At 54.2% G+C, this 24,779-nt stretch overlaps 4 protein-coding genes across 4 annotated transcripts; 2 read left to right on the forward strand and 2 right to left on the reverse strand.

Moving 5' to 3' along the window:
- Nucleotides 1-536: 536 nt before the first annotated feature.
- CGGC5_v013710 (uncharacterized protein) lies at nt 537-3,905 on the reverse strand (the record flags this gene model as incomplete). The annotated part of the gene is made up of 8 exons (XM_032037140.1): nt 537-1,402; nt 1,591-1,775; nt 2,084-2,161; nt 2,245-2,300; nt 2,356-2,386; nt 2,598-3,302; nt 3,461-3,573; nt 3,807-3,905. 8 exons carry the CDS (start codon nt 3,903-3,905, stop codon nt 537-539), a joined length of 2,133 nt encoding a protein of 710 aa, XP_031892362.1.
- Nucleotides 3,906-14,604: 10,699 nt separating this feature from the next.
- On the reverse strand, nt 14,605-16,018 carry hxnY-0 (2-oxoglutarate-Fe(II) type oxidoreductase hxnY; the record flags this gene model as incomplete). Its single annotated transcript, XM_032023451.1, has 4 exons — nt 14,605-14,658; nt 14,743-14,831; nt 14,971-15,659; nt 15,738-16,018. 4 exons carry the CDS (start codon nt 16,016-16,018, stop codon nt 14,605-14,607), a joined length of 1,113 nt encoding a protein of 370 aa, XP_031879806.1.
- Nucleotides 16,019-16,521: 503 nt separating this feature from the next.
- Nucleotides 16,522-19,371, forward strand: prtT-2 (Transcriptional activator of proteases prtT; the record flags this gene model as incomplete). The annotated part of the gene is made up of 7 exons (XM_032023449.1): nt 16,522-16,724; nt 16,870-16,956; nt 17,022-17,438; nt 17,642-17,912; nt 17,975-18,141; nt 18,197-18,423; nt 18,530-19,371. The coding sequence occupies 7 exons, from the start codon at nt 16,522-16,524 to the stop codon at nt 19,369-19,371; spliced, it is 2,214 nt and encodes a 737-aa protein (XP_031879807.1).
- Nucleotides 19,372-22,600: 3,229 nt separating this feature from the next.
- CGGC5_v013713 (putative MFS-type transporter) lies at nt 22,601-24,475 on the forward strand (the record flags this gene model as incomplete). Its single annotated transcript, XM_032023446.1, has 4 exons — nt 22,601-22,646; nt 22,731-22,831; nt 22,897-24,352; nt 24,405-24,475. 4 exons carry the CDS (start codon nt 22,601-22,603, stop codon nt 24,473-24,475), a joined length of 1,674 nt encoding a protein of 557 aa, XP_031879821.1.
- Nucleotides 24,476-24,779: the final 304 nt, after the last annotated feature.

The raw sequence follows: 24,779 nt of genomic DNA on the forward strand, positions 1-24,779 counted from the left end.
TAGGCAATGGGCAAGATTCAGACTCGGAGATGTCCAGCTGAGGGACACCCCCTTCCGGTCCCAGGCGGGCTAAGCATCACCGGGGGCGTCTGAAGGATCATGATTGAACGGCTTGTGTGTGTGTGTCTGTCGCGCTCTCTGCGGCTTTCATCTTAAAAAAGTCGCTCTCTAGACGGAGCCAGTCATTGGCAGACAAGAAGGAGAAGAAGAAATCGAAATAAAAAAGGAGGGAGCGCGGAGCATCTCATGCAAGGGTATCTCTCCAGTCTAAGCCCCCATCGCAATCCAAGTGTTCTGTTTGTGAGTGCCACTTCTCTTCTCTTCTTTTCCCTCTTATCTTTGTTTTGTTGTCTGTTCAGTCGAATCAACCATATCTGCGAGCCGCTCGCAGCCGTAGACCCGTCGTTCTAACCTGATCGGTTCCTTCAACCTCTGCTGTAGATTGTAGTGTCATCTGCTCCTCTTCAACATCCACCTCATCTTCCTCATAGGCGCACAGCCGCAAGTTGACAGCCAAACTGGTTACAGTAGGGTCATCAGCCCTCCTGAGATGGCATCGCCGTCGGGTAAAACTCTGGCAGGAACCGGGTGTTTGTCGGGCTGAGGACCAGCTCTGGGTATATGCCCTGGATGATGGACCAACACCACCTAGCATCGGCATCGATATCCACGAGACTCTTGAACCATTCAACACACAGAAATATGGTCTGCCTCGCCTGCGCGTTCCACGCGCCGGGTCTCTTGAACTCCTCCTTGTCCTTCTTACCGATACTGAGACACACCGCCTGCAGCCTCGGGTGCGTGATGGCGAGGCGTAAGATGATGAGAATCCCCATCAGGTTGTGCGACCAGAAGTAGAGACCATGGATCAGGCGCTTGCTGTGGCACATCGGCGGTATGATGATGGGCCAACAAACACACTGCCGGAGGTATTCCTCGGCCCCGACGAGGTCTTGAGAAGACAGCTTGTCAGAATGCACGACCCGGTAGATATAAGGACGGTACAGCAGACACCGCAAGTAACCGAGACGAGTGCGCAGCAAAGCTTGGAGTATGGCCTCGGGCGACGCTGGCTGTGTCGGAAGAACTCCCGTCGCGATCTGCTGCTGTGCCATAGACTGGTTGCTGGGAAAATACACGGAACCGATTGAAGACATGACCCCTTCCATGCGTTCTTCCCCAGGGGTAGGGTACGGCGCTGGGTATGGCGTGGGATACTGCCCTGGGAACGGTGTAGGGGTCATGCTTTGGTTAGTATTCCACTGAAGTCCTTCCATCAACTGCGATTGCCATTCGTTGAGACTACTTTGCATCTGGTCAACTGCAACGTGTAGCTCATGGGAAGCCTTCTCCTTGGCCGTCTGCGTAAACAGCCCCGGACTGGAGGCCGGCCGCGTCGAAGCTGGGTGAAGCGAGATCGTTAGCGGGGTACATCCCAAACGGATCATCGTATAGTGGGTGGCATGGGGAATGCCTCCTGCTGCACTTGCGATGGTGCAACTCAGAACTGGCATATGACGACAGAGTCATCGCTGAGCGCCAGCGAGAGGAGAGTGGTCAGAGTCAGAGGCGCTGCTGAGAAGTACTCACCCGTTGACAATGTGCGATGTATGTCGAGCGCGAGCTTCCGCATGCTGATTTGCGAGTAAAAATGCTCCTCGTAAATGCCGTACCCTGCATCTGGGACCAGACTATCCGAGAACATATCTGGCCACATTTCGCATTCTGTCGTACTGAGCGATGTCACAGGCAACTCGAGCTCCAGGTTGAGTCCCCTGTTCAGTAATCATTCGTCAGACAACTCAGACAGACGTGGAGGGATAGACACAGGGGATGACAGGACTGGCCGGGCGTTGATGATCCAGCCAAACACCACGAGGGGGTGGGAGGGGGGTGCGATTAAAGCAGACGACGCGGACGCGCATCGTCATCAGGCTACAGGAATGCGCCGTGAAATGGAAGATGGGGTTGGCGATGACGATGGGGATTAGGGGTCCAGTTTGGGGCGTTGGGTTGGGGGTCCAACTTTTTTTTTTCTGGATCGTTGAATTGAACATGAAGGGAAAAGGGTGATGGCACATACGTTTCTGTGATGGAGCAATGCCAAAAAAGCCGCCGCATCAGATCTGCCTGCGTCTGAGATCGGTCCTGGCCAGAGCTGCTGCAGGCTCTCATCAGCACATTGGCCAGTAAAAACAGCGCACCGGATGACCCGCGGCAATAATGGGGGTAAATAAATCTCACCCGGCAATCATCCTGTGGCAAGCCAAGGACGCGTGAACGGACATAGCCCGGAATTCCTGCCTCCATCTTAGCCAAATACCCACGGCAACCCCTCCTCTCGCCGTTTCTTACCATGTGTCGAGAACAGCATTCATAGTACAATCTGGTCGTGGAAACCACCAAGCTCGAGTCAGCCAAAAAATTTCTTTTTCCAACAATCACACCCAAAAAGCGCGGGTGCGGCTCCCGATGCGGCTCCCGATGCGGGCACCTATGGGACGGGCCACCGGGTCCGGCGCCGACACGGATCCGGATCCCGCCCGGATCCCGGCGCCACGCCCGGCGCATCCCACCCTCCGATTACGAGAACTCACCCTGCTAACACGAAGACCTGTACGGCTTCGATGGTGGAATCTTCCATGAAGAATCCCATGCGGCGTCTCGCCTCGTTGAAATAGTGCAGGCCCGGCGGTTGGTTGTCCATTTCCATACTGGCACCCCCAGTTGAAGCCATGTGAGCCAGAGCAATCGTCAGAAACACCAGAGCGCATTCTGCGCTTTCTTGCGGAACTTTACCGCTGACTGCAGATGACAGTGTTCTCTTCATGAAGTACTCCTGGTCTAAAACAGGGTGCATCAGGTGGAAAGTACTGAAGTATATCGTCGATCCTTGCTCCAGCCATTCTTTGTCGGCATAACTCAGGGTCGCACCGCCCGCAATATTCGGTCTGAGAACATCATGCGAAAGTTTCCCATCGCGTCCTTGGCTTTCCATTAGGATCGACGTAAAGTTTGGCTCCAGGAGGGTCTCAAGTCCCTCTATCTTGGGCTCAGCAGCTCGAAGCATCTCCCACACTGCACCCCACCGCATCATTTGATGAACGGCGGACACGTACTGCAGCTGCGTCTGTAGGGGCACGGGCATCTGCAAACTCGCCGTCGCGGTTTGTGACTGGTAGCCGAAAGGGTCGAGAATCTGGTAAAGTCTAGAAATGTCTCCGCTGTTCTCATAAATGTGGTGGATTTTGGGTTCGATACGAGCTAGATAATCTCGAATTTCTTCCATAGTTCTGTCTTTCCTGTCGCACATCATCTAGTTAACAAAGGCTGACAAGGATCCCTCCGGACAACCCCCGGCGAGGCAGTCCGCAGGGATTGAGAGAGGAATGCTGGGAACAGACGTGCAGTCGTTGATGCTATCGGAGTCAGAGGAGGGTTAGGCGGGAAAGGAACTCACTTCGTCACGGGCGGCGCCGCGTAGTCGCACTGGAACCCTCGCTGTTTGCAGAAGCTGCACTTGGGTTTCTCCGCGTTGCATGCCTGCTTTCTTCTACGGCAGGTACCGCATGCCTGTTATCATGTCAGGTTTCTTCTGGTTGACAAGAAAAGGCCAAACAGTTGCTGGTCGGCAAGGGAACAGCTGTCGGACGGCGACAGATCGAGATTGCCAAACTCAACGACCATCGGCAGCCAAAATTACGAGCAAAGCCACGTCGTCAACATAGCCGCAAAACTTTGTGCTGTTGCAGTCGACGCAACGCTAAACCTGCAGCAAAAATAGCGAAAGGGTCTGTTGGACTTACCACCTTCATGACGGAGTTTCGGTCCCTTCTCAACTCGGCCGCGGCAGAGCTTCCTCGCGACATCTCGCTAGAAGGCCCTGCTGCTGCTTCGTCGTCCATGGTACACCTAATAGTGACGGGATCGGAGGGGGTTTGATTCGATTTGGGTGTTGGAGATTCATGAAGAACCTAGGACAAGTTGAGTCGAGGAGATGGCATGCCAAAAAGCACAACGCCAGGCAGTGCGAGGGTCGAAGGGGACCAAAAGCAAGACTGCAACAACAACAGCGTCGATTCAGGCAAGCCGTCGAGGTGCTTGCGAAGGGGTGATTAACCCTAGGGGCGACGAGATCGGGTCTGAGAGGGCGAGTGATGGCGAGGGTGGCACTCGGCGGGCCACTTTCGCGGTCGCACAGAGGAGGAAACGGGTGGTAGGTTGAAGCTGTGTCGTGAATGGCTCGAAAAGGTGGCGGATGTGGTCTAATTGAGTCTTGGGGTTGTCAAGTGGCAAGCCGTAGCAGGCACGTTGGGCAACATGGGGACGTGGAAGTGGAGGAGCAGGATGAAGAGGGCAGGGAGAGGGAGGGAAGGCAAAAGCGGAAGCGTCCTTCAACAGACGGAGTAGGCACGGCCAGAGACGGAGTTGAGGGGTCCCTGTTGCCCGGAGTGCATTCCGTGCGTGCTTATGATATCCTTTTTTTTTTTTTTGGTCCTTAGTCCTCTCTCTCTCTCTCTCTCTGTCTGTCTCTCTGTCTCTCTTTCTCTCTTCCTATTTTCGGGGGGGTGAGGGTGAGGCGTATGATAGTAGGGCGCTGCGGGGTGGCCTGGCGAGCGCACCGGAGGCGGAGGTGGCTGCAGGCAATTGATGTTGCTGTTTGGCCACTACTGGATATCGCCGGTAGAAGCCAGGCGGAGTATGAGTTTTTTTTTCCGACTGGAAAAAAGACTGGAAGGCTGGCAGCGACAACGCGGAACAAATTGGTTTCTGACTGATGGACTGGGGGTCCCGTTCTGGCCGGGGCACAAGGCCGTCTCCGATGGTCCGCGGTGCCGGTGGACGCAAGTCTTGTTTCTCAAGCAACGCTAGGATGGCGAAGAGAAAAGCTCGAGAGTAAAAAAGACTGCAACCCGAGAAGAGACGAAATCGGCAGAGGCAACGACGACGATGGCGACGAGGATGGCGCCGGAGCAAGTGGCACACACACCTCACGCGCCGAGAGATAGTTCCGGAGCGAGACCCAGGAGAGGCGGCGGGAGGGTGGAATGACCCATTGAAGGCTCAACACAGGCAGGGCAGGATAATCGAGTGGGCGCACACAACTCCCATTGACCGAGCAATATGAATGGAAACAAGAGGACAAAGCAAGCCTATGAGACGTATCCAATAACGGTGGGCGGAATGACACTTTTTTACCCTCAACAGCAAAGTCCAAAACTCACAACCCGCAACTAGTGACTGTGACAGGGAATAGGCGGGATGAGTGGACGCCGGGTGGTATTTACCGCTCAACATTGGGTTGTCCGCAGCCATCAGGTCTGGTCTTTTTTTTTTTGTCCCTCCCCCTCTCCCCCCCTTGGTTCAACGGGGGCATCTGACCGTACACGACACGACTGGAGTTGATTGTACACGCTCGAAACATGCAGTTCCTACCTTGCCTTCGGTACATCATGCTTGCGGAGTTCTGACTTGTACCAAATTGAGAAATAAAATAAAACGGACTCGTAGGCTACCGTCACAACAACCTACCTGCCTGAGATGTATGGTGCAGGAAATACGTGGCGCGTCAAGCGGTGGGATGGGATGCGATGCGCTGCGTTGCGATGCGACGACGAGTATCGCCGAGGTTGGAAAGGGGGGAAGGGGAGAAAAAAAGGAAAAAAAAAAATCGAATCCAACACCATGTCAAGCAGCCACAAAAGACTTACCTAGATTTGGGCTCGCAATGACTTGACGCTGCCAATGGCTGACATGGGGCTCTCCCGACAAAGCGATGAGTGGCGGCGTCGGGAAGGGCAACAAGTATGGATACATGTGAGTTCAATGTTGCCGGGCTGAAGCCACTCCACGCCTCGTCTGTCTCTCACCCCCCTCCTGTTTAGCTCCCGCTTCGACTCCTCCTCGTCCTTTGCAGCAGTAGGTACGGATACGCCAGCGTTGGTGCGTGGAAGCCTGCCTACCTGCCTGCGTTGGTTGATAATACCCTAGTCCGGGATGATGCGAGGGAATGAGTAGTGAGTGAACAAGATTGGAAAAAGTGAGGGCCCGAGGCGATCCAGTCCTTTGGCTCGTTCGCCTGTAAGGTCGGTCGGTCGGTGTTGTGTTCATGACGCAGGCCCGGTCGTCGGTCGCTGGTACAAAAGGACTTGGCCGGGAGTTTGCTTAATAACGAAAGAAAGTGGTGGTGCAACTTCCCATCGACTTGTTTGGCAGAGCCCTGTATGAAAAACAGGATGACCCCTCCACAAGGAATGAGTCCCCTACGCGGGTCGATCTGCTGGAGGTCCTCGGTTATTTTCCTTCTTGGGGGTGATGTGCAGTCCAAGAGAACCGAGACAGCCTGCGATTCATTTCGAAGGGGATGTCTTGAGGACGCCGAGCCCTTCGTACGTTAAAACTTCACTCGGGCATGTTGACCGCTCCGGCCCCGGACGGGATAGAGAGATACAACGTATCTACCGCAAAATCATCCATATGTGTATCCCTTGCGCTACAGGCCAGCGAGACCTATGACACAGACTTCAGTAAGTGAAATGAAGCTGGGGGCGAGCAGATTGGGGGGGGGAAACCCTCATAGGTACCGGTAGATGGATGAGCGACGCGGAGCAAAAGCTCGGCCAGTGACATTGCCATGCGAGTGCCGGTGTCAGCTTAGATCCATAGGTAGGTAACAACATATGTAGGGTAAGGTAGGTTAGGTAGGCAGGTAGGGAAGCTCGAGAGCGAGAGAGAGGTGGATGGCGGGCCGGGAGACCCCCTAATCTTTTTTTTTTCTCCTCCCGCACAAGCACCGACCTAGCCAGCACTCGTGGAAGCCATTACTTGAGTCGATGGGGCGAATTGGATGAGTTGTGTGCCGGGTTTGCTGTTCTTTTTTTATGCGCGGCTTATGCTTGGGTCGGTCGGGGTTCGAGGACGGGGCAGATTTGCCGATGATCGTTGGTCGTCGGACGAGCCGGGCAGTGTGACCAGCTAAGGCAGCAAATCTTGAAAATCGCCTCTGGGATCTGTTCTGATATAAAAGTGAAGAGGGGAAAAGAACACGCTACACCAAATTCTTCTTTCCAGAGGCTGCTCGTCCGCCCCCAGGACATATTAATCCTGACCGTGAGAGAGCTGAATGCCTTCGAATTGGCACGAGGTCTGCTAGAAACATCTATCCATACGTCACCGGCCAGGGTCTTGCAGACAGACTTGCAGGGCTACGTCACACTGCTTGACCTTTTGCGGCAGGGAACGACGGATGGCTGGTGATGGCCTGAGGTTTTCTGGGACAGTGTTGATGCGTGAAGCGCTGAGGTTCCACGACCTGGACCCTCGACCCAGCTGTCCAGCTGCCCAGCTGCCGCCCGCCCCCAAAGTCCCAAGGAGCGTGGGAGCATACTGCGTACTGCGTACCGGTCGGTATTCATCGTGGCCCCAGAGTCAAGCCAGGTGAGGTGGCCAGGCCCGGGCCTTGGGGTGACCCCGTCCCGTCACGAATTGTCTTGCGGGAAAAACGTGCCTTGTCTGGGCTTCCCCTACTTAGAGTACACAGCACCTACCTAACCTTGACCTGGTATCTTGCCTCGGACGCGTGGGCAGATGAAGTTGAACATAGGAATACCCGCCAGGACGTCACGCCCCCAAACTTTAGTCTTCCTGTTTCGCCGTATGCAAACCCTTTTTGGGAAGGGAAGCTAGGATGTCGAAACCCCCCGTCCTCTTTGAGCGAAGGCCACGGCTGAAGCTGCCTTTCCAGACAAAAGCCAACCTACATAGTACAAGTAACCTACCAGCCTACGTACTTACTTAGAAGAGTAAGGAGGCAGGCATTGACTACATAGTGCACTGTACCACCTGAATTGCTTAAGTAACGATTGTCAACTTGAGGAGAAGGTGAGTTTCAAGCGCCACGACCACTCTGATTTTGTCTCACTACCTGCCTCCCCCCCCCCCCCCCCCCGGCCCTCCTCTTTTGTGGGGAGATGCTTCCACTCGTTTCTGGTCCTCTGAGGCCCCGGCGTGGGGTCAGGCTGCCTGCCGCCCTGCCCCATCTCTGCTGCGCTGCAACATCCATGATGGGTTTCTCCGAAGGGCCAGTACTGCGTAGGGCCAAGGCAAGGCCTGTCACAACTTACAACTCATGGCTCGTCACAGAGTGCCGAAGCCTGAAGGCACTCCAACATACAAGCACCATCCTCGTACCTGGTGCGGAGAGATGGCTTCTGTACTACGCCGCAGGTCGTTCGCCGTTGGGGAACGGGCTAAAGAAACTTCCATCGGACAGATGTGGCACGGGCAAGGGGGCCATCTCATCTGAAATGCTAGACCCGATCTAAGATTCGACCTGGCTCAACTTGGCTGGGTAGGGCTGGTCACTGCGGGCGAGCTAAAAGTTCACAGCCCTGACAGAGGGAGGGGAGGAGAATGCGCACACCACCTACTTGGATGAAAATGAGCAACGGCCAGCATAAGCACGACATTCGTCTGCCACTTACTTGGCACACTTACTTGGGGGACAATGTCGCGAACCCGCACCTGTCTGATAAGAAGAGCCTGGCCTGGCCTGACCTGGCCTGTGGAAGCCATGAGCACGGTGTGTCGTCTCCCAACTGCACTATGCACCGTTTGGGAAGACCTTGAGAGATTACTCACCGGAGTGTCCACTCCCGCTCATAGTGTGCTTGCAACTAGAGGCCATTCGCGTACCTACGAATAGAGCAATGGGTTCGTGCAGCAGTGCTGTGCATATTCAGGCGGGACCACGACTCACGAGACCGACCCCGGAACAGTGGGCGCCAACCGGCACCCGCCATTCTTGTCTTGCTCGGGTCGAATCGTCCTGAGTTTAAGGGTCCTGTTAGGTAAAACTTTAAGATGTGCGTATCCGGGATGCCTGCCCTTCTCCATCCATATGATTAATCACTCACGCGGACGACGGAAGCAAAGATGGCACTGCACACTACGCAGTAGGTAGAGTGATTTTCGGCCAGAATCGCACCATCAAATCGTGCCAATTCCGCCCCTCGTTGATGTGAGGGGATCTCCGTTGAGTCCGTTGAGGAGCATCAAGTGAAGCCGCTCATACCTGCCAGCTTTGGCCAGCGTGTCTTTCCTCGTCTTGTTTCCTCCTTACATTCCTGCCATTTTGCCTGCTAGCCCGTCCCTCACATAAAAGTCTACTTATTCAGGTGCTGATAGTGCGGGAGATGCGTACCTTGACCTTGACACCGGCCAAGTTTCCAAGTTTCCATCTATTTCTCTGTCTCACTCCATCCCTCCCTGACACCATGCTGGTGTGACAGCTCGAACTCCAAAACCCCTGTCCCGCCTTGCTCGGGTCCGATCTTGGCTGCACTGGGTGGTACATACTGCGTAGTAATGGGTGCTGCGTGGTATCTGGCATGGTGGCCCGGTGGTACGAGGTAAACGAGCAGTTGCACTCGAAAGCGGCAGACAGATGAGATTGCACTCCCGCGGCGAGGAAGCACCGATGCTTGTATCAGCCCCCATATCCCCGCGAGCCCCGAACGTCCATCCGGTCTTGACCGTGAGCCAACACCAACACGCATTTGGCACGATGAGGAATCAAATTGGCCGTTTACGATCAGCGCAGACATGCCGGCAGACGTAGTTTCTAGATTGATTCCAACTCCCGTGCTCAAGCGAGATGTGTCGTCAACGTCGACGAACGCTAGTCCTCGGTGAGTGTGTCAGAGTTGAATACGTCCACCGCGACAAAAGTGCCTCGTCCAAGCTGTCTGTCAGCAGTAAGGTAGCGATCCGCAGGAGGAGGTGGGTGCTACCGTATGCTGGACTCAAACCATGGGTTTGCTGCAGGCGGTACCGAAACAAGCCGGGGGGGGGGGGGGGGGGTCAATCCGACAGCCTGCTTGCTGCCTGGGACTCGGGCCCGCTCCGTCGCGGTTCAGTTCAGCAACAGTTGCCGAGTAATGATGGCTTGGTTTCGCTTTCCAGCTGACTTGATGTTGAAGCATTGGACTTTGAATATCATTGCGACATGAGCTAACCCTACCTTACTGTTGTAGCAGGCACTACAGCGAAAGGCATTTTCCTAAAGCGGATAGCGGCGCCCGACGTGGCTTAGCAGCCCTTGGGCCCGTCGTCTACCTTAGGTAGGTAGCTTACCTAGCGTGGACCCTCTCCGGGGAGCGAGCGTTCGTTCGGTGCCAAAGGGCATTCATCCCTCGGACTAAGGCACCTCACAGAGTATTCGTACCTTACCTTACGGATACACTAGCACACTTGCCAACCAACAACACTGACTGACGTCGCTTCTTTGAAGGGTGCACGGCACGGAGCGGGACCGATTTGTCGCGGAGACAACACCGGATTCCGTATCCTCCGCGGATGTACGGCTAGATGGCCTTCTTCCGCAAAACATGCTGCAAATTACGGCAGGCGCCTTCAGGCTCCGTATGGAATGCACCTCGAGGTACCTTACCTTACCTTACTTGACCTTAGCTGTCAGCATCAGCACCACTTTCCTCAGCCTACCTAACCTCGACCAAGGCATGGCATTGCGGTATGACACTAATAGGTGTCAACATCGAAGCCCGAGTACCTACCTCTGATTGAGGTGTGGAAAGGCGGTCCACGACCAGGTCCAGTGTAGACCCACAATCCCGTCTTACCTAATCTTCAAGAGAGCACCGGTACACGGGCTGTGTAAGGTAAGAGCATGCGGGGAGGGGCTGAACCATCTTACGCGCCACAGGGCGGCACCAGCGGCTGCCCCTTGGCAAACTTCAGATCTAGGTCGATCCAAATCAGATCCGAGCTTTACCATTCGCCTTCTACCGCTACCATGAGAGAAGGAATTAACGGACAAAGAAACAAACATGCACCCTCGAACCCGACGAGATGGTTTGGCTCGCGCCTAGCAGCGACGCCGGCTTGTCTACCCCCCAGCCATTCGGCGTCCGACGTCTGCCGATGGCGTGTCGCTTTCCAACCCCCAAACAATCATAAGCATCACCTACAACGCTCGCCCAAAATTCGACAACCTCGTCTTCGGTAGCTACTTGCGCCGCAGAAGCTGATGACTGTCTAGAGATACAAATGCCGACGACGGTGGTCAAGGTCCATGGTTACGCAACCCTCGGGACGGAGGTTTTTCAGCCCTACACACACACAGGAAATCCCGTCTTCGATTTAGATGACGCTCTCTGGCAGAACTTCTGCCGTCTCTACGCTTCAAAAGTCTCCTCTTACGCGAAAATGACTTTTTTTCTTTTTTTTGCTTCCTTTCGGTTTTGTGAGGAACTACCCGGGTACTTGAGCCGTTTCGCGGCATCTCGGACCTGATCTTCCGCCTAGGTTGCCTATCGTCTGGTCCACATCCCGAACTACCCCGACCGCAAAAAAGGGTGGCTAGGCACTGGGGTAGTCTGGGTCTTTGGTCTAATTACCCTCTTGGTGCGCCTCCGCCGCCCCTGGCATCTACCGCGAAGAATTCCAGCCACCGTCGAGTTGCAAATCACCAATCACTTGGCATACAGGCTACAGACAGTGGACAGGCGATTTGAGGGACCTGGTCAAAGTCCTATCCAGCTACGGATACCCGTATATCCGTACGGAATGGACGAATTGCTCGATGCATTTTCCTATTTTCAGCCGCACTTCGGGCCTTCTCTCGTCTCTAATTGTTCGGGCACGCCAAAACAAACGGCTAGGGACCCAGTATGCATTCCCACTGCGTTTCGGCTGCCGTTAGCCTCCTTTCGCTCTTGATGGACATAAGCCCTTCGACGCCACGCCCGATTGCGAGGCCTAGAGACTGAGGAGAAGCCCAAGACCCTTGAACCGCTCAGCCGCCCCGGGACTTCATCGTCATCTACACCGACGGCCGTGGCATTAATATGGCTACGTCTTTCGATGTATCTATACACGCGCCGAAACCTTGTAAGAGTTGCAGTCACCCCAGCTGCTCGGCCTTCGCTACCATTCTGCTTTGCCTTCCACGTCTCAGCTGCAGGAGCTAGCTTGCAGCTGCGCCAGTCTGGGGTTCCGCTTTTGGAGTGTCGGGCCCTCATTGGTGACAGGCCCGGCACAAGTTCCAGGGGCATTGTGTGGTTTCTTCAGTTCTGTCCGTACGCAGTAGTTCTCTGCGGCGGGCCATGCCCGACTATCGTCTTGAACATCGGACTTTACCGACGCCTTCGTGCGGCCAGACCTGAGCAAGCAGACAGACGTCCGAACTGCCGACTTTTTTTTCACACGGCGGAATTTTTTCAGTTCGGAATCGAGAGAGAATTCGCTGAGCTGCCTGCCAAGGTGTCAAGGCTGGTTGTACACCGGCACTGGTCATATTGCGGGAACAGCAGGCAGCGGATCTTCTATCTGCACGGCACGATGGACTAACACTACACCTGCACACAATGAGACCCTGTACTGAGTGCAGTACTGCGGTGCGCGAAACGACAGACAGACAGTGCTAACGGCATGCGGACTGGTCGCTGGGGAGGGCGCTTGTCATCAAGATCCCAGATCAATTGTCCGATCCTTACTGTCTCTTCTGATTACACATCGCACAGAAATTTCCAGCGATCGCAGAACCGCAGCCAAATCGATTCACGGCTACGTACCGTCTGGGCAGGCACTATTTCAACCTCGCGGCTGCGAATTGGACAACCCGAGTCAACCTTCATCGACGATTCGCATCTCGACAACCGTCAGGTGCTTTGCGAGGCTCCCAGTCCTCTTTGCTTATGATGCTCGTACGATCCAAGGACCAACCGCAGTTTGTTCGCGCCTTACTGGGGCCACGGCGCCAAAAGCACGTCGCTCGAAGCAGAAACGGTTTCCTGCCCTCGACCGTGTCCTCTAGAGGCTCATCCGGTCCATCCGCAGAGCGGCTTCTTCTTTTGTGGTTTCCGATTCCTGCCTAACTACTCTATATCAATATTCCATTCGTATAGAGCGGCTTCTTCATTCCATATCAAGCAACCTTTTCTTTCCAAGGAATGAATAAACCGCCAGCTGTACACATCAAAATTTCATGGGAGTCTCATGCAGCACCCCGGGAGATGGCTTCAGTGCCAAGCCATGTCAGCAGCCGCAACCAGGCGTGATGTGTTGCCGGATCACGATCCATCTCATGTTCGCCATGCGTGACGCTTTTGAGGTATCTCTCGAGATTGAGTCTCCAAGCCTCAAGTCTCCAAGGCTTGCTTGGCATTCGCCAATGAATCGTTCGACGTGGAATCAAGACCGCTCCAAAGGGCCGCTCGTACAGCAAGTTTCGCTGGGATTTCCATTTTCAGACACGCAGGTAGTAAGGAATTACCAGCATCAACGGCGCTTCCAGTGAGCGGGGCGGGACCCTCTCTCTCTTTTTGTGTTACCGGCCGGCAAAATGTCATGAAAACACTATTTGATTTTTGACAAGAACGAAGAGACGAAGCCCAGTCTAGACCGTACAGACTTTCCCCCCGTCCCCTCAAGCCTGCGGGGTCATCGCGGGGAGTGATTTGCTGATCTACCCGAAAGAACAGACGATGGTTCGAGGCATCACCGCTCAAGCACCATCCCCGCCACAGATTTGATTTCTTGTCGTCGTCTCCTTGGTGATCGCTTCTGCTGCGTCTTGAAGCCTCGCAAGGCCCGCTCACTTCCCGGCAGGCCCCAGCTGCCGGACGCTCTCGTACGCCTCTAGGGCGAGAGACCTCGGAAATTCACACTGCTACAGCGATCCGATCCGTTCCACTTCGTTGCGTTGGAGAGAGTCACAATCGAGGTGACCCCGTTTGTCTTGTTGCTTGTCACTTGTCAGATTGGCGCTCACCAGAACCTTGCAACGCTTCCCTGCCCCTGGACGAACTCCGACCCCCTGGCGGTCCACGTGCAAGTGACATGCCGCGAATCACCGGTCAGCAAGCGGTGAGGAAATTGGACTTCTCGAGTGGGCTTGTAACTTTTTTTTTTTTTTGTTCCGAATCGCACGATATGGACCACCGTTTGGGGAAGCGATCAGTCGACCCCATAACCAGGCAAAGAATCGAGATCAAGAAAAACCCCCGCTTTCAACGATTAGGGTGCCTATTCGCTGGATACTCGCAGGCCCATGCAAGCGTACTCGCAACAAGGACTACGTCTGTACAGATTCGAATTTCTCGTTGATGCGTGTGGGGGGTGGGAAAGAGCATCACACAGGTCCCCTCTCGTCTGTATGGAGTATTCCGTCGCACGCGTAAGCACAAAGAGCAGGGGCACGGAAAAGAAGGGGTCATTGATATCAACTGGAAATCGGAGCCGGGTGCTTGAGTTCGATCTCTTGACAGTTTGGGGAAGCCTGACACATCCTTTGCTCTCGGAGGTGTCTTGACGACAACACATCATCAAGCACGCAACACCAATCCCGCCGCATCATGTGCGTACGTGCGTGACATTCCGTCCCAAGAGACCTACCGTTGCAGGAAACGCAACATGAAACCCTGCAACTGCCTGTCCGTTTCCATACAACACTTGGGGCGGCAGGCAAGGTGTTGTTGAAAAGTTCCCGATCAAACGATCTCGCGCTCCACCATTTGGCGGGCTACGTCCAGTCCATGCATTACAACCTCAAGGGAGGGGCCATCGACGTCTCGATATCTTCGTTCACACGCTCTGCCGGGAGGTTATCTCCGTCCGAGCTAAGCGCTTTGCGATGAGCTGTTCGTCTCATGTCAACACACGTACGCTCTCGCTGATTATCTCGGGGTTCAGGTAGGTGGGTGGATGTACGGATAGACTCACCTCGCCGCACGTCACAGGTTCATACTTGGCGGGATGCGCCTCATCGACACAAGTGGGCAACACGCCGAGTTTTTGATCGAAATTGAAACCTTCACACGTCATTATTCAGTTGAAAACAGGTTTTTGGGATCAAGAAGACGCAGTCGAAGGAAGGGATCACTGGATCAGCCCCATCATTTGCGGGATCAATGACCTCACGTCCCGCGAGGCTGCAGGAGACAGACTTACCGAAAAAGAGAGGCATCGAGATCCTGTCCTCCCGGCCGTGCTGCAAGACCCGATGCACCGTCGACTTGAGGCGGTCATTTGTCAGCCGCATGAGAAAGTCGCCAATGTTCACGACGAAGGTGCCCGGTACCGGCGGCGCCCACATCCACTCCCCGGAGCTGTTGAGCACCTGAAGCCCCTTGTGCTCGTCTTGCCACAGCAGGGTCATGATCTGGAGGTCCGTGTGGGCCCCGACGCCGACCTCGTTCGGATCCTCAACCGGATCGTCGCCGTGGCCCGGGTAGAAGTTCACGGCGAAGTCGCCGCCCGGATACGTTGTTGCGCCGTCAAAGTGGTCCTCGGGCAGATCCAGCGCAAGTGCAATGATGCGGATTAGACGACGGGACAGATCCAGACAAGCACGCCAGTGTGACAGCAAGGCAGACTTGAAGCCCGGCAGGACGGCGCCGTCCCCGGAGTCGGTCCAGGTGAAGTCTTCTTTTGGTAAGTGCTCCCGGACGTGGTCCGGAACCTCGTCCAAGCGGTTCTCGTACAACGGGTCAAACTCTGGCTCGTAATGAAACATGAAGGCTTCCTTCCTGTCTTTGGACTCCGTGACGTTCGCTTGTATCTCTCGAAACCCACAGTACCCGTATGCAGACGTGTTCGAAGTCAATTTGCGCTTCTCCTCCTCTGGGAGCTTGAAGAACCTGTCATCGTGTAAGTCGTTCGCCTCAAGTTGACGCCATTGTCGTCGTCGCCGCGTCTTTTTGGTGGCCGGGACCTACTCGAGCCCCTTTTTGTGAGCGGCACGCGTCACATCCTCTGGCACCCCATGATTCTCAATATAGAAGAACCCGCTCGTCTTCGCAGCGTGCAAGATTTCACGGGCAACCGCCTTGCGCGCGTCGAGGTCGCCGTGTATACCACTCAGGTCAATGATGGGAATCTCATCCGGGGTGCAGTCTCGCGGCGGGTTCGTCGACACAAGTCGATATGTCTGGCCCTCATAGCTGCCCAGGTAGATCTTCTTCATCCCAGCGGATATCGTTTGCGTGGTGGTGGCCATAATGTGTGCGTGCGTAGCGACTAAGGCCGCAGATATAGAAAATTGGCGCAGATGACGATGTGCTGTGCGACGATTGCAGTCTTCGTGTTCAAACCACGTCTGTCTGGAACCGTTCTTATTTTAGACTTTATATCAAAGGCAGACAGACTTACACAGCAGTTACACAACCCACGTTTTTTCGCCACTGGTGTCCCCCGGAGTCCCTACGCACCGCAGATCGAGGTTCCATGCTCGACCAACCCCGGTCCGTCCATATCCGGTTATCTCCACTCCACCTGCAACCCCTTGCTCCGGCGCTGAACGGTTTCCATTGGACGATAAAGTCAGCGAGGACGAGATAACGACATTCCGACTCCGGCTAATTCCGTTTTTGTCCGGCGCGTCCGACGACGTGCCTTTCTGCCATCGTCAATACCGCGGCGACTACGCGATATCCGCATACCTCATCTCCGCAATAGTCGGCTTCGAATTGTCTTGTAATGTCTGGGAGCGAGGAAAACACGATGCAGAACGAGACAGACGCGCCCAACGTCCGCCGCCGCCGGCTCAGCGATGAGAGCCGTCAGGACGGCGCGGGAGGCGGCAGAGACGAGTCAAATCGGAAAAGAAGGCGGCGAATTCTTTCTTGCGATACTTGCCGTCGGCAAAAGTGTCGATGTGAGCTGGACGAGGAGTCGGAGCAGTGCTCACGGTGTCGTTCGCTAAGGTAAGAAGGCGCACTGTCTTGGTTGGTTATGCGGTCTTGAGGTTAGGGCACAATCAAGGATTGTGATACCCCAAAACGAGATATCCTTCAGAAATTAGCTCGAAATGGCAGGGCGATATCAGATAGGTTGACTGACAGGGTATAGGATTACCTGCACGTGGAACGACAGTGGTGACACGCATTCCGTCTCTTCAAGAGAAGCACCGACGAGTAAGCCAGACGCGGACGCAAGGTAAGTTCTCCGCCCCCATGCCTGTTTCTTGCTGGGAGGGAAAATGTCTCTTAACTCTTTTAAAGTGCTAAAAAGACGCAACTCGACAGAATTAAAAGTCTGGAGGCCTCAATAGCTGATCTGAAGGCCACTGTGCAAATGTTGGCGCCTAGCATCAGGCCAGACCTAAAGAGGACTTTGGCTGTGGGCCGTCAGGAAAGACTTATTGCTATTGATAAAAATGTTACTAGCAACAGCGTCATTGATGACAACGACGGGACTGGAAGTGTCGTTAGCGGTGGTACCGGTGGTACCGTTGGTAGGTCGTCTGCAAACGAGGATGTTGAGCCGGCGGATCGACATGTCTACTCCTCTCCCGCCGAGGTAGTTCGAAAAGTCGGAAGCCAGCTAAGCGGAGGGTTCCGTCGAACATTTGATGTTCAGGCTGACCTCGTTTCTCTGGGAATACTGAGCGAGAAGACGGCTCGCGACTTAGTCTTGGAGTAAGTGTTTTCCCCTATACAAAAGTCGTATAAGTACCAGGGTCCGAGAAAAAGAATTGTGGGGGGCCAAGAAGAAAGGAAGAGCGGCGGCTTTGTTCTTGAACAATGCCTAGGTGTGACGAGAAGGCGTTAACGAGCTGGCATCATGGTTTTTTTTTTTTTTCTTTTTTTTTCTTTTTGGGTTTCTCTAACGCAGCAAACAGATTTGTCCGTCGAAGAAAAAACACCTTGCTGCTAAATAGCGAGATCGACCTGGCCCCGAGGAATAGGGATCTCAGACATGCGTCGCCATTTTTGCATGACGCATGTTGCCTGCATGCAATGAGATTCTCCGAGCACAGCTCTTCAGTTTTGCATCGACGCGTGTTCGAACATGTGCGGTTGCAACTTGGCCAGCTCATGATTGCGAGCCCGTTGCCGCTGGAGGAGTTGATGGGTATTCTCATCATGAGTCTGTGGGCATGTTCGCCATCGGTACGTGATTAAACAAAGCCAACACTACGCTCCAGCAATATGAGGCTGACACAATGCTACAGAGCCCCGAGTATGTCGACAGTTGGCTGTTGAGTGGGCATTGCGCTCAGCAGGCGATGCTGAGCATCAACTTCTCAGAAATTCTGATGAGAACAAAGGCGAGGACTTCGACAGAGGATGACCAGAGAGTCGTACGACTTTGGGCCAATACATGCCTAGTTAACCTTCAGTCAGTTTGTTCTACAACATCAAGTCTCGACAGACTACTGACTTGCATTCTTTAGTTGGGCGGCTACTACAGGTAGGCCAGCGACCGTGCCTTCTGCGTACTTGGCACAATGCAAGCTCCTCCTCAACTTTGAAGAGGTGACCATGCGCGACGCCATGATGTATGCGGAGATCACATTGTACCTTATCCTGCAGGACAAATTTTCGCAGCGCTCGTACCTCGGTGCCGACGGGGAATGTGAAGAACTTGCGGCGTGGAAATTGAGGTGGAACTATTTGTTTGGTGAGTATCCAAGTCGACGATTTCAATACCCGGCTTCCACTTTGGGCTATGAACATAATTAGGAAGACAATTGTCAATGTCGATCACTAATATTGTGATATCCCAGAACTACCCGCGGCCTCGACATTGAGGATAAGCCATTCCATCGCGTGGCTAATTCTCGCCCGACGCTCACTTGAGCACGACCAGGCCTCTTCGGACGACGACTCCCTGTCAAGCTCGCCAAGGTTACAGCCAGCCGATGCCGTGCGTCAGGAGCCGCCTGCTCATCAGAACCCAGAGCTCCACGACTTGGCGCATGCTCGGGTATGCGGCTTCGCGACAGAGGTGGTGAGGGCGTTCGTGGAGATGCCATCCACTCGGGCAGAGGAGCTGCCTGAGTTCCATCGGCTCTGTGTCGCGTACGCCATGCTGATTATCTCCAAGTATGAGCAAAAGCCGCCTTATGGCGGCGTAGACAGTGGCAATAACGGCGGCAGCCATGAAGTGCTGCAATTGCTGAAGGCGGCGCAGAAGCAGAATTCAGTGTGGTCGGCCAGCTCGCCGTCTGCGATTCAATTCGGGTTGGAGAGAGCTTTGAAGAAGGTCACCGCGCGGGTCGAGGGGACGGGCGGTCCGAATGTAGCAAGCGTGGCGGCGGCGGCGGCTACGCCCACAACAGCCATCGTCACGGACAACCGCGCGCCGCACAGGATCGCCATGGCGTCGCCGAGCAGCCTTAGGGAGCAACAGGTAGCTGCTGGTGGTACGCCGGCGGCTTGGGGACAGCATCATCAAGACGCAAGAGGACAGCAGCAACAGCCACCGCCGCACCCACAACAGGATCATCCATCCTCGTTCAGTGGCACGACAATGGTGCCGGAATTCGATGGGTCATTCTCTTTGGAGATGATTGATAACTTCTTCAACGGGGGACATCTCAGTCTCGGAGACCCCTCACTTTTCTAGATATGTTTCAAAAATGAGAACGTGCTCCAACCGTAGTGCACTGTCTTGCTGTATAGCTGCGTAACATTGAGAAATTCGCACGAAAGAATCGTGAGTCTGCGTACCTGTTTCGGTACAAAGCAGCTTCTGCGTTCCCCCTTCCGTTGTCAAGAAACACTTCCCTCGTCAAACGAAAGCCAGATCTTTGCACTCCGCATTGATTGTTTCTGTGCCATTTTTTGTCTCGTTGCTGTTCCTCCACACATCATCGGTAATCGGACTGCTGGGGTTCTCGATGGGGGCGCTTTGAGCTTGTCGTAAACGTCGCGCGTGGAGGGTTTATAGTATCCCGTCGGTCGCCGTTGCCAATCTGCTCTTGTCGGCCCGTTTATTTTTTCGCGGTCATGATCCTCGAGTCATCTTCGTGCCCGCTCGGATTTTGCGTTTGGACAGGTGCTTCGGTATTGCCATTAATTTGTCAAACGTCGTCTGAGGGGAAAGACAGCGTTAGCAAAGTTGCGTCACCCGCGAGCTTCCTGCATGATTCGCCACTGAAATCACCCTATCCTAGCTGCGCTTGCCAACCAACTGGCAAAACTAGTCTGTAAATACTTGTCCAGCCAATCGACGGCCAGACTACAGCTCGCAGCGTTCTATAATCGACTGTATAGATTCTGGCAAAAGGGCTGAACTCTGTCTCGGATGTGGACGTTGAGCTTCCCTCAGGGTGCCTCCGACCCGGCAAACGTGGTCTGTAGTCGTATGTCAAACCGAAAGTCAGTGAGAGAAAACGGATACCATTTGCCTTTTTTTCTGATTGTCCTCGACGACGAGCGAGAGCCTACTCTCTGCCGTGGAGTGACAGACGAGCGAAAATAATGGATTGTTCGGAGAGGTGTGCATTGACCAGACTATTGGACACTGCGAAAGCACAGAAAGGGCTGGGGGATTGATTCGTATTGACCGACGGAGAGCCGGGCGGTCGCAAAAAAAGAATTGATGCGCGGCACCGGGTTCGAACCAGTGCTGTTTGGGTTAGCGAAGTTCCCAAAATCGAGAAGATATCAACCTACTTTCTGCCTGTCAACGGAAGAGGGAGGGCAACGAGTTAACCACTACTCCAACCACGCCTCGAGTTCATTGTTTGTTTGCTGGTGAGATTCTGCGAGTGAATGCTGCCTTACGAAGGACGCGGGATGCCCATGTCGGCCAGAAGCAGGGCTTTTCGTGACGGGACGTGACGCGTCGTTCTTTCCATTTTCGCTCCGTTTGCAAGCAGGCTTTTGCCCGAGTAGGCAAGGACCTATGCAGTCTCCCCAGAAAGAGCCATTGCCGTCACCAATTGCCATCCTTGTTGCCTCGAATTGTTTGCTTAATCTCCCACCTCTTTTCCACCGGAATATTCGTAACGATCCATGCCTATCCGCTGGCCGTAATAGCGGTCTACGCCAAAGCTGAACCGACAGCTGTAAAAATTACAGCAAACAAATGGCGAAGCCTGCATGCAGTCTGTTAGGCGAATATAACAGGATGCATAGCGCCCTCGTATTACAAGCGTCGCCGTGCCAGCACATTGGGCTCCTTAGACCTCGAAACAGCTTCTCGAAGATACCTGGGAGGAATCCCAGTATTCTGATATCGATTCGGAGGTTCGGGTTTGAATTCGTACGGTCGGATTGGCATACAAGAAATACTATGAAAAACGATCCTCGCGTTTCACGAGAAATATTAATTGAAGACGAAAATGGATTATGCTTAGATGGCCAGCTTTCGGGTTTGCCAACTTCAAAGGACGTTTTGAATGGGGACACTGCGCCTGCTGATTTGTGCAGGTCATCATCGTCGGGTACGTTGACTGTCAAAAACGACGAACCGCACAAAGCATCAACAATAAAGGCCGCAGGTCTGGTTTGTGCAAGCTGGCGAGTTTTGCATCAACAGTTGCTTCTTTTTTGAACGAAACACGCGGAGAAACAGATGGACAGCGGGCCGGCGGGTTGATGTAGTTGACAAAAGGGGGAAGACGCGCAATTCGGGCTTGGGTGCCGTTATGACCGTTTTTTTCATCGGAGGCGGGCAGCTCCTCCGACGTGAAGTTGAAGAATCGCGATACCGATGAGGCTTAGACGACCCATTTCAAGCCTAAGGACACAAGGAATCGGCCAATTACCTCTTTCGGAAGCGGCATCCTTGCACATCAGAAGCCTATCTGCATGTCGTGGGACCCTACTTGGACACTTTACCGTGCTAGCGGCGGTCGTGCCTGCCGCCAGGAACTCCAACGGCGAGGTTCGTTGGAAGAAGGGGAGATGCTGGTCAGCAGAGGGGATTGTGCTCACGTGCACGTCGAACAAGCTCAAGGAGGTGTGCCACACAGATCATGATAGAAATGACGACAGTCAACGATTAGTAACAATTGCGGCTAGAGTTCACGGCTTCGTGTAAGATGATAATGGTGGGATGCATATTTTGGGAATGTGCACGGGAAGTTTCTATTGACTCCACCTCCGGAACTCTGATGCTTGGACCTAGGAGCGGAATTAACGTGGAGGATGGGGGAGTTGTTAAGGTTGATTCTAACAACAGAAGGATGGGATGAGATGGGATGGATCAGCTGCTTGAGACGGCAATAACATCACCAACAGGTAAGTTTGGCCGTTTTTCAAGTTCTTATTTCCTTGGTGGTAGACACCACCATTGTTCGCTGTGGAACCTTCAACAAGCTTAGTCACCCAATCAACCAAGCTGGCTTCCCTGTCACAGACAGCCCAAAGGTTTGCTGAATAAGGTTTGATGAGCCACAAGATTTTGCGGGCCCTGCGGAGAATCCCAGCACTTCCAAGCCGCAGGTGCCGAGCAAACAGTGGAACACCCGCTGAATGCCGTCCGTCCAGGCCCTGCAGGACGGCGGCGACAGCACCGTGAGGTGAACCTCGAGGCCCACTTTCGTCGTCCCAGGGTCGCACCACACACTGAACAAGGTCCCGAGTAAGGTGTCGGAATGGCTCCTAACCTTTTTGGTGTTGAGAATAGCCTTTTTGCGTCGCCCGCTCATCTTACCTTAGGACGCAGCACGGGAGGTGCCGTAGACGGCAAGCGCTGTCCATCAACGTCCCGTCTCCAGGCCCATCTTAAGAACTACATCTTTCGGCCGCCTCGTGCTCCGACCTGCACTTTTGACCCGAACATGTCGTGAGCCCGCGACTCCTTTACTCAGCTGAACGCGCTTTGAAGAACAACTTATGCGACCATGGGTCTCGGCGTTTTAGAATCAAAGTCCTTGGACCATGTTCCAGGTGAGTCCAACTCCAATTTGTGCTTCAACCACCCGCTCTGTCCTCCTGTCATCCCAAAACTGACGCTGTCAATCCGCTCAAAAGGCACGACGCGCTACTTCGACGACCCCGACCGCCCACAGGCTGCGACCAACGCTCATCACGGATTGAAGGTCGATAACAGCGGAGATGTTCCCATTATTTTGGTGAGCTACTACTTCAGGGACCACATCGCGACCCGCCACCCCCCGCTGACAGCCCTCCCCTCCAGATTCCCCAGCCCTCCGACGACCCGAACGACCCCCTCAATTGGCCACTCTGGAAGCGTGACCTCATCACCTTTGTTCTGTCCATAACCGCCATCTTTGCCACGGCTCTGGGTCCTATTCTCGCTGCAAACACCGTTACCATCGCGCTCCTCTTCCGCAAGAGCTTCACGTCCATCGCGCTATTGACGGGCTACTTCCTCCTTGGAGTAGGCGCCGCTGCTATCTTCTTCGTGCCCTCAGGACGTGTATGGGGGAAGCGCCATCTTTTCATCCTGGGAATATGCATCCTCATCGGGTCGTCCGCCTGGGCCGGCGCTGTCGGCACCAATTACAACTCTCTCCTTGGCGCCCGTGTCGTCCAGGGCATCGGCTGTGCTCCGTTCGAGACCCTTGTCAACGCTGCTGTCGGTGATTTGTACTTCGTACATCAGCGTGGCTCGCGCATGGCCTTCACCAACTTGGCCGTTTTCGGCGGTGCCTTCTTCACACCCATCGTCGTTGGGAAAATTACCCACAGCATCGGCTGGTGGTGGACCTTCTACCTGGAAGCCATCTTCTGCGCCATCATGCTGCCTGCCGTCTTCTTCCTGTGCCCCGAGACGGCCTATCGTCGCGACGCTGCTCTCAACACCGACATGGTAGCCAACACCAGTGACCACGAGATGAAGAATCTGGATATGAACCACGGTCATGATAAGAATTCTGCCGATACGACGACGCTTGTGCCTGGCATGGCCTCCAACTATGGCGCAGACATTCCCGAGAAGACATTTATGCAATCGCTCAGTCTCTTTGATGGCCGCAAAACTGATGAAAGCTACTGGAAATTGCTTTTGCGCCCGTTTCCACTGTTCGCTCAGCCAGCGTTCCTCTGGGGCTGCCTCGTTCAGGGAACCATGATCGGTTGGACGGTCTTCATCGGAGTCATCGTTGCCGCCATTTTCCTCGGACCCCCTTACTACTGGAATGAGGTGTACGCCGGTTACGCCTATGTGGGTGCTTTCGTCGGAGCTCTCGTGGGATTCATTATCGCAGGTGTCTTTTCCGACTGGAGCGCCAAGTTCATGACTCGGCGCAACAATGGCATCTACGAGCCGGAGTTTCGCATCGTCATGGTGCTCCCAATGTTCATCATTGGGGGCATCGGCCTGTACGGCTTCGGTATCACCTCTGCAGGACTTATCAGCAAGGAATTCCACTACAGCATTCCTCTTGTCTTCTTCGGTTTTGAGGTCGCTGGCATGGTAATTGGCGCTGTGGCCAGCTCCCTCTACATTGTTGACGCCTACCGTGATCTCGCCATCGAAGGCTTCACTTGCATGATTATCTTCAAGAACATCTTCAGCTTTGGACTGACATACAGCGCCTACGACTGGATCATTGCCGGTGGCACCAAGCGCACGATGATCGCTATTGCCAGCGTGCAGGTTGTCGTCTGCGCAACGAGCATTCCAATGTGTAAGTGCCATCTTAGCCCAACCTTTTAAACCATGAACTGACGAGGATGCAGATATTTATGGAAAGCGTGTTCGTGCCTACTTCCACCAACACGACCTGCTCAAGTTGACTGGCCTTCGCTGAAAAGCCGGGCAATTTCCTGAGATTGATCTACTTCTACATATTTATTCACAAATGGGGCACTCTCTGCCCAAGACAGGGCGTTGTTTAGTTAGTGCTTTGGCACACGCATCTACCCGTCACCTAAGATAGCTTCACGCCTTCGCGCGTTGACCAGAGACCGTACATTAGTACCATAGTAATGCTAGTTTCTCTAATTTACTTCAATATGCTATAGCTAGGCCTGTTTTGTATGAGCAAGAGTATGGAATCACCAAGAGCCAGCCACCGACAGGTTCGTCCCGGGCAGAACCATCACGGAGGGTCT

The sequence above is a fragment of the Colletotrichum fructicola genome, assembly GCF_000319635.2.
Source record: "Colletotrichum fructicola Nara gc5 chromosome Unknown KSG_Nara_v1_contig08, whole genome shotgun sequence".
Taxonomy (NCBI): domain Eukaryota; kingdom Fungi; phylum Ascomycota; class Sordariomycetes; order Glomerellales; family Glomerellaceae; genus Colletotrichum; species Colletotrichum fructicola.